The sequence below is a fragment of the Panthera onca genome, chromosome A2 (assembly GCF_046562875.1).
Source record: "Panthera onca isolate mPanOnc1 chromosome A2, mPanOnc1 haplotype 2, whole genome shotgun sequence".
In the NCBI taxonomy this organism is placed as follows: Eukaryota; Metazoa; Chordata; class Mammalia; order Carnivora; family Felidae; genus Panthera; species Panthera onca.
Window position 1 is genome coordinate 141595818 of NC_138340.1, and position 13521 is coordinate 141609338.

Consider the following 13521-nt stretch of genomic DNA (forward strand, 5'->3'; position numbering starts at 1 on the left):
CAAAAAAAACAAAAAAACTAATGGTGCAAAGACTGGAAATTCATATTAAAAACAATGTCTACCTCATAGGGTACTACTGGGTATTACAAAGGAATTAGCGATACAGGCAATACAGATGAATTTCAAAAACAGTACATAAGAGAGAATATATTATTCCATTTATTTGAAGTTATAGACAATCTATGGTGGAAAAAAATCAGAACTTCTGGGGATGGACTGAATGGGAAGGAACATGAGGGAACTTCCTGCAACAAGGGTGATATTTTACATTTTTAAAGGGGTTTAAGTTACACAGGTTTATGTATTAGCCAGAACTTGTGGAATGGTACACTTCAGTTGGCCACTGAGTTTAACTTTACATCAAAAATCAAAAAGGTTCATCAACAAATACTGAATTCTAGTTAATGATGTTATTCTGAAGTTTTGAGGAGGCATATTTATTTCTGCAACTTACTTTGACATGGATCAAATTATCAGATGGGTTGATTAGGAGAGAGTGAGAGAGAAATATATGACAGAACAAAGAGAATCCAGAGAGCAGGTATATGAGTGTTCACTGTACAACTGTTCCAATTTTTCTGCATGTTTGAAAATTTTTATTATTTTAGAAAAACACATTGTGAAAGAAATAAATGGAGAAGTAGATAAGACAATAAAGTTATTAAATTTAATAAGATGATGGCTTGATGAACACCATAAAATAGGATTTTACTTTAACAAGAAAGCAAAGGAGGGGCGCCTGGGTGGCTCAGTCGGTTAAGTGTCTGACTTTAGCTCAGGTCATGATCTCACAGTTCAAGGGTTCAAGCCCCACATCAGGCTCTGTGCTGACAGCTCAGAGCCTGGAGCCTGCTTTCAATTCTGTGTCTCCATCTCTCTGTCCCTCCCCTGATTGACTCTGTCTCTCTCTTAAAAATAAATAAACATGAAAAAAAAATTAAAAAAACAAGAAAGCAAAGGAAGTGAACATAGCAGTAAGTTTTAATAGTGCTTTCTAAAATGAATTTGAGACTAAAAAAGTATCCATATTTTGGAATTACTTTGGCTTACATTCTATTGCATATCATAGTATGTTTGGGCAGCACCTGGGTGGCTCAGTGGTTAAGCATCTGACTCTTGGTCATGATCTCACAGTTCATGAGATCGAGCCTGATATTGAATTCTGTACTGACAGTGTGGAGCCTACTTAGGATACTCTCTCTCTCCCTCTCCCTCCGTCCCTCCCCCCACACTCTCTCTCAAAATAAATAAACTTAAAAACAATTTTATAGTATGTTTTTATAATTTTTTTTATGTGGCATCACACACAAACATGCATTAATAGTCCTTCTTCCTCAACATCACTAATAAATGGCATAAGAATTCATGACAAGAGAACCTGACTGGACATCATAAGCTGGCTAAGTAGAATTTCAATGAATCTGATCACCTAGTATTAGCCATTCTGCATGAAGAGAAAACAATTGTAAAAACCTTAAAAACAGTCGAATAAGAAGAAAATCAGAGAAACTGTGTAAAATATATATATGGTCTCCCTCAAACTGCTTAAAATAATGTTAAAAACCCAATGGAAAATCAGGTAAAAGGTAAGAGCAGACAATTCAAAGAAGAGGAAGTAAAAAGGGCTGATAAAATATATAATATTTTCTATTTCCCAAGTACTCAAGGAAACTAAGTAAGATATCACTTTATATTTGCTACACTGTTATTTGCATATGAGTTCTATGGCATTTTGTCATATAATCTGACAGCATCTATTAAAATAAAAGATGTGCTTATCCTTTGATCTGTCAACTCCTCTTTTAGGAGTTTATTTTAGAGAAAGAAAAGCAGGAATTTATAATTGTTCAAGGATAGCTATTAAAGCATTATTTGTAAGAGCAAAAAACTGGAAACCTGAAGGTGTATCAAATGGAAAATAGCTACATTTATAATGTTAGGCTCACATTACAAAACATTATGCAACTATTAAAATGAGTTTAAGATTTGGGGTGCCTGGGTGGCTCAGTTGGTTGAGCGGCCGACTTCGGCTCAGGTCACGATCTCGCAGTCCGTGAGTTCAAGCCCCGCGTCGGGCTCTGTGCTGACAGCTCGGAGCCTGGAGCCTGTTTCGGACTCTTTGTCTCCCTATCTCTGACCGTCCCCCGTTCATGCTCAATCTCTCTCTGTCTCAAAAATAAATAAATGTTAAAAAAATTTTTTTTTAAATAAAATAAAATAAAATGAGTTTAAGATGGATTAGCCCAGGAAGAGATCTATGATACACTGACAAAGCAACTATGTAGTATGTCCCATTTTTTAAAATATTTTAAACAGAGGGGAAAGTCATATCTGTTAATGTAGAGGCATATATATTTCTATAAACATGAAAGTGTTGAAGAAACCACACTAAACTGTTAACATTACCTCAGTAGTGGGCATAAAGGCATGAGGAAGCTGTGTCACTTGGTATCATGACATGTATTATTAACTTTATAGTTTAAAAATAATTTTAAAATCTCTGAAAAATGAGAAAAGAAATTTCAAAAAGTGTAATTACAAATTATGCTGTTTCCAAATGACTGTCAGTTGAAGTAAATTGCCCTCCTAATTGTAGTTTAACTAATCACGGATCTGGCCAGGTGCTAGGAAATGTGGAGAGTTTTAAGGCAGAGAGAATAAATAAATAAATAAATTTAAAATATGTCCAAAAAATCAGGGGCACGTGGGTGGCTCAGTCAGTTGAATGTCAATTCTTGATTTCAGGTCAGGTCATGATCCCAGAGTTGTGGGATCGAGCCCTGGATCAAGCTCTGTGCTGAGCATGGAGCCTGATGAAGATTCTCTCCCTCCCTGTCTCTCTCTCTCTCTCTCTCCCTACCCTCCCCTGCTCGCACTCTCTCTCTCTCTCTCAACTTAAAAAAAAAAGTACAAAAAAATCAAATAATCTGCAGTTGAATCTGACTGACTTTGCCTTTAGTTAATACCTAAGTAACCCTGGGTGACTTACACGACCCCTGTCACTCAAAGCCTGTTTCCTTTGTGTAAAAGGGACAAAACAATTTCAACCTCAAAGGAATACTGTTAGGATTAATGCATGTCGGCACTTAGTAAGTTCCTACACCAAGCAATACATGTTAATTTTAATGCTTGTTATTACTAGTATAGAAAAAAAAAATACTCATAAAATAGATTGTAAATATATGTGTGTGTGTGTATATACACATATATCATATAATTATATTTATATATAACTTATGTGTGTGTATATATATGTGTGTGTGTGTGTGTGTGTGTGTATGCATATATAAATGGCGTAGATTCTAGGTCCCAGAATGTACCCTTGTACATTAAGACAGTAAGGCAAAATAGTAAAGGACAAAAATCTTGCAGATTTTTAAAATTTAGATTTGAACAGTATACAATAATATAATATATAATACAGAACTATGTGTGTGTTTAAGAGCTTGTAACTAGGTACCTGATTAACTTGATAAAGACTGGGATCTATATGCATCTCTGAAATATGTATGATCAAAAAATAACTGAGCTCTTTGAAAGAAAGCAGCAAAAACAATCACTGTTCATATTAGAAACTGACAAGCAAAATGGTTGCCTAGGAAATACAAAATCTTAATGAATATATATACATACACATATAAATATATACATATAAATACTACATATATCACAAATCAAGTAATCCTTACCATCCCAATTTGAAAATGCAATTACACAATAAGGGAAGAATAATGTTTACTTTGCATAGGACACAGATAAAGATTTAGCCTATTCCTTTACAATGAATATGGATTTAACAAAAAAGAGAAAGAGGCAGAGATGGGAAGATATTCAAAAAAAGAGAATATTGATTGATAAAGCCATTTTACTTAGCACAGACTAAACTGTTAACATTAAAAACTGTCCTTACTTGAAAGAGACCGAAAGCTGTCCTCATGTTCTGACTGACATATACCATCAAAACACTGACCGGCTGTCAAATCTGCAGATTCTAAAACCCTATAATTGAAAGAATATAATTTCAAATCAAATTGCATAAAACAAAGTCAATATGATCAGTTCCGTTCTATCCTTAGAATATAAGAAATCACTGAAATTGTATAAAAATTACGTATGTGTGTAGTACACCTTCTTCAGTAGAAAGTCTACAGCTTTCTTCAGAGTATCTGGGAGTTCTAAGATCCCCCAAATTTAAAAAACCTGATTCAACAAAGATATGAGTGAAACAGTAGGATGATGAAATACAGCAAACAAAAGTAAACCAGGAATTTATTGGATGGCATTCTGTCAGAACAATCTTACTCCGGATTCAAAAAGTAAAATACTATGCTCTATATATGGAAATATGAGAAATAAAGAGGTACAACTGATAGAAGATTATTAAAATAGCTAATTTAATTGGCTTTACAAGTCATACTATTTCAATATATTAAAGCATAAAAATATTATTTCATTTGAACTTACTGAACAGGTCATTTTCTAGAGCTCTTTGAAGACATGCAGAAGATTTATTTTTTATTCCTCTAGAATCCTGGTCAAAAAGTTTCTGTACACAGTGAGCACCAGAAACACTTGACAAAGAAGGGAACTGCATATGTAGCAGGACCTAAGGCATTATTCACTTTCTGGGCACATTTCAAAGTTTTTAAAATATACTCTAAAACATTTCTGTTACCTATTTGATCGGTCCTAGGCACTTTAGAAAGATAATTATTTTTTCATGGCAGGATTAAGTACGTTTGGAATTCTAGATATGTATCAAGTTTTCCAAACTTGAGCTCAGCTCCAGTTTCAACTGTTTGTTGGTGTTACGTGGGGAATGTGACCCATGGTGGAAGAAGAGAATAAGCACACAGAGTAGACATAAGTGCACAAGAACTGTTGGAAACCTGACATTACACCCCTAGCTCTGCTACTGTTTAGCTATTTGAACCTGCAATCACTTGAGTTTGGTTTCATTTGGTTCACCTATTTAGACAAATGGATAATGGCACAGTAGCCTATGAGGATTGATTACAAAGAACTTATCAAATCCACCCACCCCAGCACAGAACAACAGTATCTTGGAAATCAGCTTAATTAATACCTTATTTACAACTTCTAAATAGGTGTATCATTTGCTTACTTTTTCAGTTGATCCACATCAGAGTTACTTTCTGGCAAGACTCTGATTCCCCGGCCATAACTGGTACCCCCATGGAGATGAAACTCTAGAGCTAACAATGTTGCTTGGTTCTCCAAATTCACTGATTGAAGTTTGGTATGGAGGCTATAAATTCTAAGAAAGCTTCCAACCTAAAAATAGATTACTTAGGATTTAAAAAATGAGAAAAATCAAACAATTCCTGATACATAAAATACTTAACAACAAATATGGGGCACAGACCAACAGTCAAAAGTGCTGACCTATCAGAAAGGATACTGGTATGCGATACTGATGTGTACTGAATATCAGTCTCAAGGACACTGTATCAAAACCAAAATGTGTTTTTATGTGTGCACGCACATGTGTATATACATATATGTGTTTGTGTATATTTAGGCACGTATATATGTATATACATACACATACGTAGACCCATGTATTTATGTAGATGTGTATATGTAGTATATAAGTGTATGTACATATGCATATTACGTATCTATCTATCCGTATGTTTTTTCTAATGAAAGACATTTCAGAGATACTGAAGTGTGAAATAAAACTGAATCTTAGCAGTGATAAAATACACTAGTTAAGAAACCTATAACCTAAATCAAACCCAAGCCCTCTATTTGATTTGGAAGCCTGTTTAAGGTTTCTTAACTTGCTTTAGCTACTTGAAGGTAAGATTTCATTAAATACGGTTGCTAAAATACTCTCATTATGAGAATACTAGAAAATATTTTTTAATGCACTATAATAGTAAAAATATCCCCCTATTCCACAAGTTCTATGGAAATAGCAAAAATATCCCCCTATTCCACAAGTTTTATAGAAAGAAAACTTTTGTAATAAGAACTCTTGTCACCATGTGAAATACATTCTGTGAGTTCAAATACAAAACTAAACCAATTATAATTTTTAACTAAATGTTCTACAATTTTAGATGTTTTATTTAGTCTTAAAAATGTCTTTAACTATAGAGTATTTGTTTAAGGGAGAAGACTTAAAATGACAGATGCAGAATGTTTATAAAAGAAATTGACACCTACTCAAAGGAAGAAGCTACATAACCTTTTTCCAACCCAGTCATGTTTTTGTGAGAAGGAGATAGGACATTTAGGTCTTTTTTTCTCTGACTTCTTCCACTGACATACATCTACAACATGGCAGAGGAGCAGGGTAAAAAGAGTCAGAGAAAGAAAACTCCAAAAGAAAAGAAGACAAAACTAGTTTTCCTTATGGTCTCTAAAGTGAGATACTAGAAGAAAAAAAAAAAACAAAAACAGTCCATTTCTATTTACTTTTATCTCACTTTTTCTGGATGTTTATTATTCTGTGATTCCTTTTCAAAGTAGGTAATACACTAGTACACATATAAAAAAAGCACTTAGGGAAGGCCTAAAACATGCAGGGACCTGGCTGGCCCAGTCAGTAGAGCACGTAACTCTTAATCTTGGAGTCCTGAGTTCTAGCCCCATGTTGGGGGAAGAGGTCACGTAAGGAAAAAACAAAACAAACAAACAAACAAAAAAACCAAATTAAAAACCACCTCCCTCTAAATAAAATGCTCCATGTAAATTAAAAAAAATGCTTTTAAAGGCCTAAGCATGGAGAAAGATATCATATTCATAAATAACAAGCTTTAACACTATAAAGATAGTAATTTCCCCCCAAATTAATTTTTAAAATCAGTATAATTTCAATCAAAATCTCCAGTGTCTTACATGAAATTTGAAAAGCTAATCTGAAAATGCATACAGACGTGAACAGCAAGTCAAGTTTGAAGACTAAACTGCAGGAGTGGGGGGTGGGGGAGGGGAAGGTTTGCTTGATCTGTAGAATCATTTAAAAATAAAGCTGTAATAATTAAGACTCTCTGGTATTAACGCAGACACTTGTATGAACATGGATATATCTTAAAAATATAAAAGAAAAAAGTAAATTACAGAATAATATATATACCTTATGCATTTTTCAGAGAAAAGTACATTAAAATAAAAGCATAATAAACCTGGGTGTATATACCTACATGTTAGGATAAATAGAAAGATACTAAGGAGCAAAACATGAGAATGAGCAGAGGTACAAAGAAGACTCAACATGTAGAGATTTATGTCCTAAAAATTAAAAGCACCTGAAATTAGTGTGGCAAAACATTTAAAAATATTAAGTTTGAATGGTAGGCACATGGGTATTTATTACACTATCTTTTCCACTACTATATTTCATAATAAAACAATATTTAAAGACCACGAAAGAATTTATTTATATAAATAGGCTATCAAGATGACAAATTGTTATTTCCACAAATTCCTTCTGGAGGCAGCATTGTATTTTTTTTAAGCTGGCTAAATATACCATGAAATGTGCCAGATGCTGTACTATAATAGACACACATTGCTTAGTCTTGTCAGTAATGTGATAAGATTCTAAAATTACAAGTGAGGGAATCATAACCAAAAATTATAAAAATATACTTTCACAAATTGTGATAAATATCCCTTTCAATGAATATCAAAAAGGAAGTAAAGCAGGGGTGCCTGGGTGGCTCAGTCAGTTAAGCCTACAACTCCTGATTTCAGCTCAGGTCATGATCTCATTCATGGTTGGTCGTGAGATCAAACCCTGTGTTGGGCTCCATGCTGAGCAAGGGGTCTGCTGAAGACTTTCTCCTATCCCTCTGTCCCTCCCCACTAGCAAAATAAAAAAGCAAAGCAAATGTAGCTATTAAGAAATCACTATCCCTTTAGAAATAATTTAAATCTTCCCTATAAACTATCGAGAAGTTCCCTTTAATAGTTTTAATTACCTGTATATGTCTGAAAATAACCTAACTATATAGCTCTTGGGTCACTGAAGGCCAAAACATAATTATGACTATATATTTTTTATAATTATGTTTAAATTGTGTCAGGATAAGACTGGGGATTAGAAATACACTGCTTTAATTTCTAGACAAAAAGTTTGTGATGTGTGTGTGCTTGTGCACATGTGTGTGTGCCCGCATATAGGTGGGTTTGTGCATGTGTGAATGTGTAACACTCAAAAAGCAAAATTTAGGAAGAATGTTAAGGGCGATTTCAACTGTAAAATGTACTGCATATAAAAGCCAATTATATTATACTTAGATTGCCTTCACTGTCTTCTCTTTATTAAAAACATTTTTTTCCCTGTTCCTATGCAACAAAAATACATGTGTCCCATGTATTTCAGTATAAAAATGCAATTTCAAACAGTTGTCTTCAAGCGTTGATAAGAATTCATTTGTATTAATGTCATCTGACTGGGAATTTCTTAAGTTAATATGAAATGGTATAGAGGTTTCCTTAGTATAAATAAAATGTGATGTCAATATACATTAACTAAAAGCTTACAGTTGCCTTACTTATACAGAGAAAACCCCTTCCATTTTTCTATTACAGTGTAGATAAATAATGTAATATTATGATATCTTTAGAAAAAGATTAAGTGCCCTATATTTTCTTAGCAATGTGCGCTCAGAGCACCCTCTAGTGGGTAAGATAAGGTAAACAAAAAGGGACCTGAAAAAAATTCACAGCTCTCATTGATTTGTTCATTCACTAGCAGATACTATTTACTTCATCTTTACTGTAAGAAAAGCACTGTGCTAGGTGTTATTCAAGTCTTGGACAGGTGAGAGGGAATAGGAAAACTTATAAATTCAGCATAGGGAAAGAGAGGAAATTAAATTGTGAAAGCGGAATCTAAAAAAAAAATGCAAATCTTTTTTCATTCAAAAAAGAACTCTATCTGTATTTTAAAAAGACTTTGAGGGGCGCCTGGGTGGCTCAGTCGGTTGGGCGTCCGACTTCGGCTCAGGTCATGATCCCAAGGTTCGTGGGTTCGAGCCCCACATCGGGCTCTGTGCTGACAGCTCAGAGCCTGGAGCCTGTTTCAGATTCTGTGTCTCCCTCTCTCTCTCTGACCCTCCCCTGTTCATGCTCTGTCTCTCTCTGTCTCAAAAACCAATAAACGCTAAAAAAAAAAAAAAAAAAAAAATTAAAAAAAAATAAGACTTTGAATTGACTCTATCATTATGTGTATTTTTGAAATAATCAGTGTAGACAAAATCAGGGAGAAGCATCAAAAATGTATTTTCAACAGTCAATTTTCTCTGATCTGTTAGGTATGAAAACGTGTATACACACATACATACATACATACATACATACATACATACATACATACATATAAAGGACAAGCAAGTTCAGTTATCACCCCTCCTGGACCCAGACTTTAGCCTCATTTATCGATGAGTTGGGGGGGCTTATTTGTAACGCAGTGTTAGAGGAACTATTTCCTTCTCCAAGAACATTTATTTACAAAGGGAGACTGGGCATAAAATTCAGATCGAAAACAGCTGCAATTCACTTTTACTGTTTTCTTCCTATAAGTAGGCCATATAACTTTCTATAAGCAGGCTGTATAACTCCCTAAAGGTAGGATCGAAGCTATTTGCAATAAAGAAAATCATTTCTTTATACTGCTTAAAAGGACTGGCTCTGGAAACCAAACACTACAGATTCACATACAAGTAGCCATGAAATCTTGGGCTTAACAGCTGACTCCTCAGTTTTCTCATATGTAAAACGGGAATGGTGACAATACTGACTACACAGGATAGTGCTAAATACATCTGAAGTGTTTAACAAATGTTGCTATTATCACTGTTGTTATAATGATGCCATATGTTGCTAGAAAAGATACTTCCAAATAAAAGACACAATACAATGAAGAAAAATATTCCCTAAAATATTAATAATCAAGAAGTGCCACATCTCAACAGTGAGCTTTTACCTAAAAAAACCAGTAACTCAAAAGCAGTGAGCAAATTCTAATAAACTGTACAGTATAAACACACACAATTTATGACAGATATTAGAGGTGGATCAACAATTTCTTAAACTAATGAGTAGAAAGTTGTAGGCTAAATTTTCAAAACCCAATTTATAAAGCTTAAATGTTTAAGTTTACAAACATTTTATACAACCATATACCAGAACATTTTTCCTTACTACTTTTATGGTAAAGTTGTGTACAGTCTTAAAATATCCAGGAAATGTTCTTTAATTTTTAAAAGTTATTCAAGCCATTATAATTTAATGAAATCTTCTAATATTTTCCTTTTTCTAATAACTTATTTTAAATACATTTTACAAATAAAAATTAAAGAAAAATAAATTTGGAGTTAATTTCTAGACCTCAAATATCATCTACAAATGTGATTTACCCCCACATTGATAAAAACACAAAATAGAAAACATTTGCTACTCAACATCACCTTCAGAAATTTTGCCACTTGAACATGATTATCATAGACTAAAATGTCTATTGTTAGATTCTGTAGCTGATGGATGTGACTTAAATCTCCTTCAAGTGCAAGGTCTTCTATCAAGACTCTCCAAGATGGGAATGGGGTCCTGGTGCCATCCCATACCTGCCATAACAGGGTAAAGCAAACTTTAATGATCTTTCTGAGAGCAACGGTGGAGACTTTAAAAAGAACATTCTTTTCCGGTAATATAACTTACACGTATTAAATGTATTCCCCCAAATATCTGCTAAACTTTAAAAATGGTGTATATTCTGGTTGTAAAAGGACTACATAGATATAGGTCATGTAGAAACTATAAAGAAAAAAATTGACACTACCTGGAAAAAAAGTGCTAACACATTGTTGAATTTCTTTATCTTTTTTTCTTCTGTGTATTTATGTGTCTTTTTCTGTTTTTAACTGGCATTATATTCTGCTTTGCATTTCTTAGCTTACTGTCGAGCAATTTATCAGCTAATATAAATATTTTTCTAAAATATGATCGTCAATTGCTTCTTTCATTTTATGCTGTGGATATACAAAAATTTATTAAACTGATCCCTGTACTGGTGATTTGCTATTTTAAATAATTTAAAATACACCTTTATGACTACATCTGCTCATTTTCTTAAGTATAAATCCCTTTTAGGAATGTATTCTAACCTTTGCTTATTTTTTCACTTTGTTTTCATTTGGAAGAGGCTTTTAAAAGTACAGATAGGAACGTTCTGTTTAAGTTAGAGGTTATGAACACAAATGAATGAAAATCGTGCTGGAAAAGGAAAGGACATCTTGGATTGCTACGTATGCTACATTAAGATGAGGATGGGAACATGGGCACAGGAGGAGTATGTGCTACCCTATCCTTAGGGTGTGAGCTAGCCTGCATTGTGCTAGGCTTTGAAGAGATGGCTGTGCTTTGTTATAAAAGGGTGTGACAAAAGACATCTGGCACGAGATAAGAATGCCTCTGCATGTGAGAAATTTGGCTGGACAAGAGAAACAGGCTCTCTGAACAGAATACACTCATTTCAGCTGTCTGCCAGCGTAAGCTTACAGAGGAAGTACTGAATAACGTTGGTGACTATTCCAAGTTTCAAATAAACAATCACTGAGTTTGGGTCACTCACCGTTCCCTAAATTATTCAAAGAACCAGGATACACACTCTGGAAGCAGGTACAGTGTATGTCACGAACTTTTTTCTCTACCTGGAATGTGTTCTTTCATACTGTTTTTGTGACTTTTAAATAGCTTTACAGACGAATCTCCCAGCCTTTTGGGGGAGGGGCTGAGAGAGTAGAGTGTAGCTACATTGTTTTTATGCTTCAGTTCTAATCACCTAGAAGTCTTTTTTTTTTTTTTTTTAATGTTTTCTGGAACTTTTGTAATTTTGCATCAAAACTTAATCTGTTAGGAATTTGTATCTTATGTACAGATCTGATTCTTTTCTAAATAGATAACAATCACCATTTAGCAATCTGTCTTCATCAATTTGAAATGTTATGTTATTATCATGTATGTCTTGTATGTACAGTGTAAGAGGTTCCTAATCTTTTGATTAACTAATTGCACTATAATTTCAATTACTATAATTTCATAATATGCTTTAATATCAGATATCTGAGTTTTTTTTAATCAAGCTTTTCTTGTTTTATTCTTGACCATTTAATGTTTCTAATAAATTTTAGAATTACAGTCAATTTAGAAAATTTGGTTTTAATTAAAATGGCATTGTATTCTTTAAGAAAGAATAAAAAAATATTTGAATATGCTCAATGAAGTTTTGTAGTTTTCTTCACAGAATATCAGGGATTTCTTTCATGAATTGGCTTGTTTCACAGTTGATGTGACTTTGAAAGAACTTTCGTTCACGTATATGTTCTATTTATTACTGATAGGTACCAAAGCTACATTTTACTAATATTTAAACCAGTTATCTCATTGAATAATTTTATTAATCCAAATAGCCTTTCAGTTCATTGTTTGGGTTTTACATCTTGTGACTAATGACCTTCTCTTTTTCTTTCTTTTAAAAGAGTTCCAGCTCTGGGGCGCCTGGGTGGCTCAGTCGGTTGAGTGTCCGACTTCGGCTCAGGTCATGATCTCACGGTCTGTGAGTTCGAGCCCCACGTCGGGCTCTGTGCTGACAGCTCAGAGCCTGGAGCCTGTTTCAGATTCTGTGTCTCCCTCTCTCTCTCTGCCCCTCCCCCACTCATGCTCTGTCTCTCTCTCTCTCTCTCTCTGTCAAAAATAAACATTAAAAAAAATTTTAAAGAGTTATAGCTCTCATTTTTTTTCTTAGTGAATTTCTTAAGATTTCCTGAAAAATATTAGGTAACAGAAAATAGTGGGTATTTTTGTCTTGTTCCTGGCATTACTGACTCCAAAATTTGAACACTAAATATTTTGTTTGATTACAAGAGAAATTTTTTATCAAGTTAGGGAGGCATACTTCTAATTCTAAACATTTGACATAATTTGCTAAACATTTTCACAAATCTATTGAACATTCACCAAGAGGAATGTAATTTTCCTAAAGTTATCCTAAAATTAATTCCTTAAATTTCTGATTTCTAAAATAAACCATGGATTGCAGTGTATTACTGTTTTAATACATTATTGGTGTAACATGTCTACTGGTATGATTAAAATGAACTAGTATCATAGTTACTAATAAAGGAATCAATATTGGTATCATATCCATGTTCAGACTGGATATGAGACCAGATGCCCAAACACTGGAAATAATTATGTTGTTGCATTCCATGCTTTCCACAACTCACTTGGAATAATGTCTGGCTCCTTTTGTGCTTAAAACATAATTTAAAAAGTTATTTCTGCTGTGTGATAGGAAAATCAATCTCAGAAAAACAAATCACTCAAAATTCAATTTTCCAGAGGTAATGAGTAAAATATTGCTATATATTCTTCCTAATATATTTTTACTATGCATATAATACATTTTAGTATATAAAACTGCATTAATCTCTAAATAGAATATTATAAATATCTATCTTAGTAACTATACATCTACAATGT

At 33.5% G+C, this 13521-nt stretch overlaps 1 protein-coding gene across 4 annotated transcripts in view; it reads right to left on the minus strand.

Moving 5' to 3' along the window:
• POT1 (protection of telomeres 1) overlaps positions 1 to 13521 on the minus strand; it is an 80564-nt gene that overhangs the window by 21734 nt on the left and 45309 nt on the right. For all 4 annotated transcript variants that reach the window (XM_078439941.2, XM_078439938.2, XM_078439933.2 and 1 more), the window contains 3 exons: positions 10449 to 10604; positions 5126 to 5295; positions 3911 to 3999 (listed from right to left, as the gene is read on the minus strand). In XM_078439941.2, coding sequence (XP_078296067.1) covers positions 3911 to 3999; positions 5126 to 5295; positions 10449 to 10604 — 415 coding nt within the window. The remainder of the gene's footprint in view (positions 1 to 3910; positions 4000 to 5125; positions 5296 to 10448; positions 10605 to 13521) is intronic.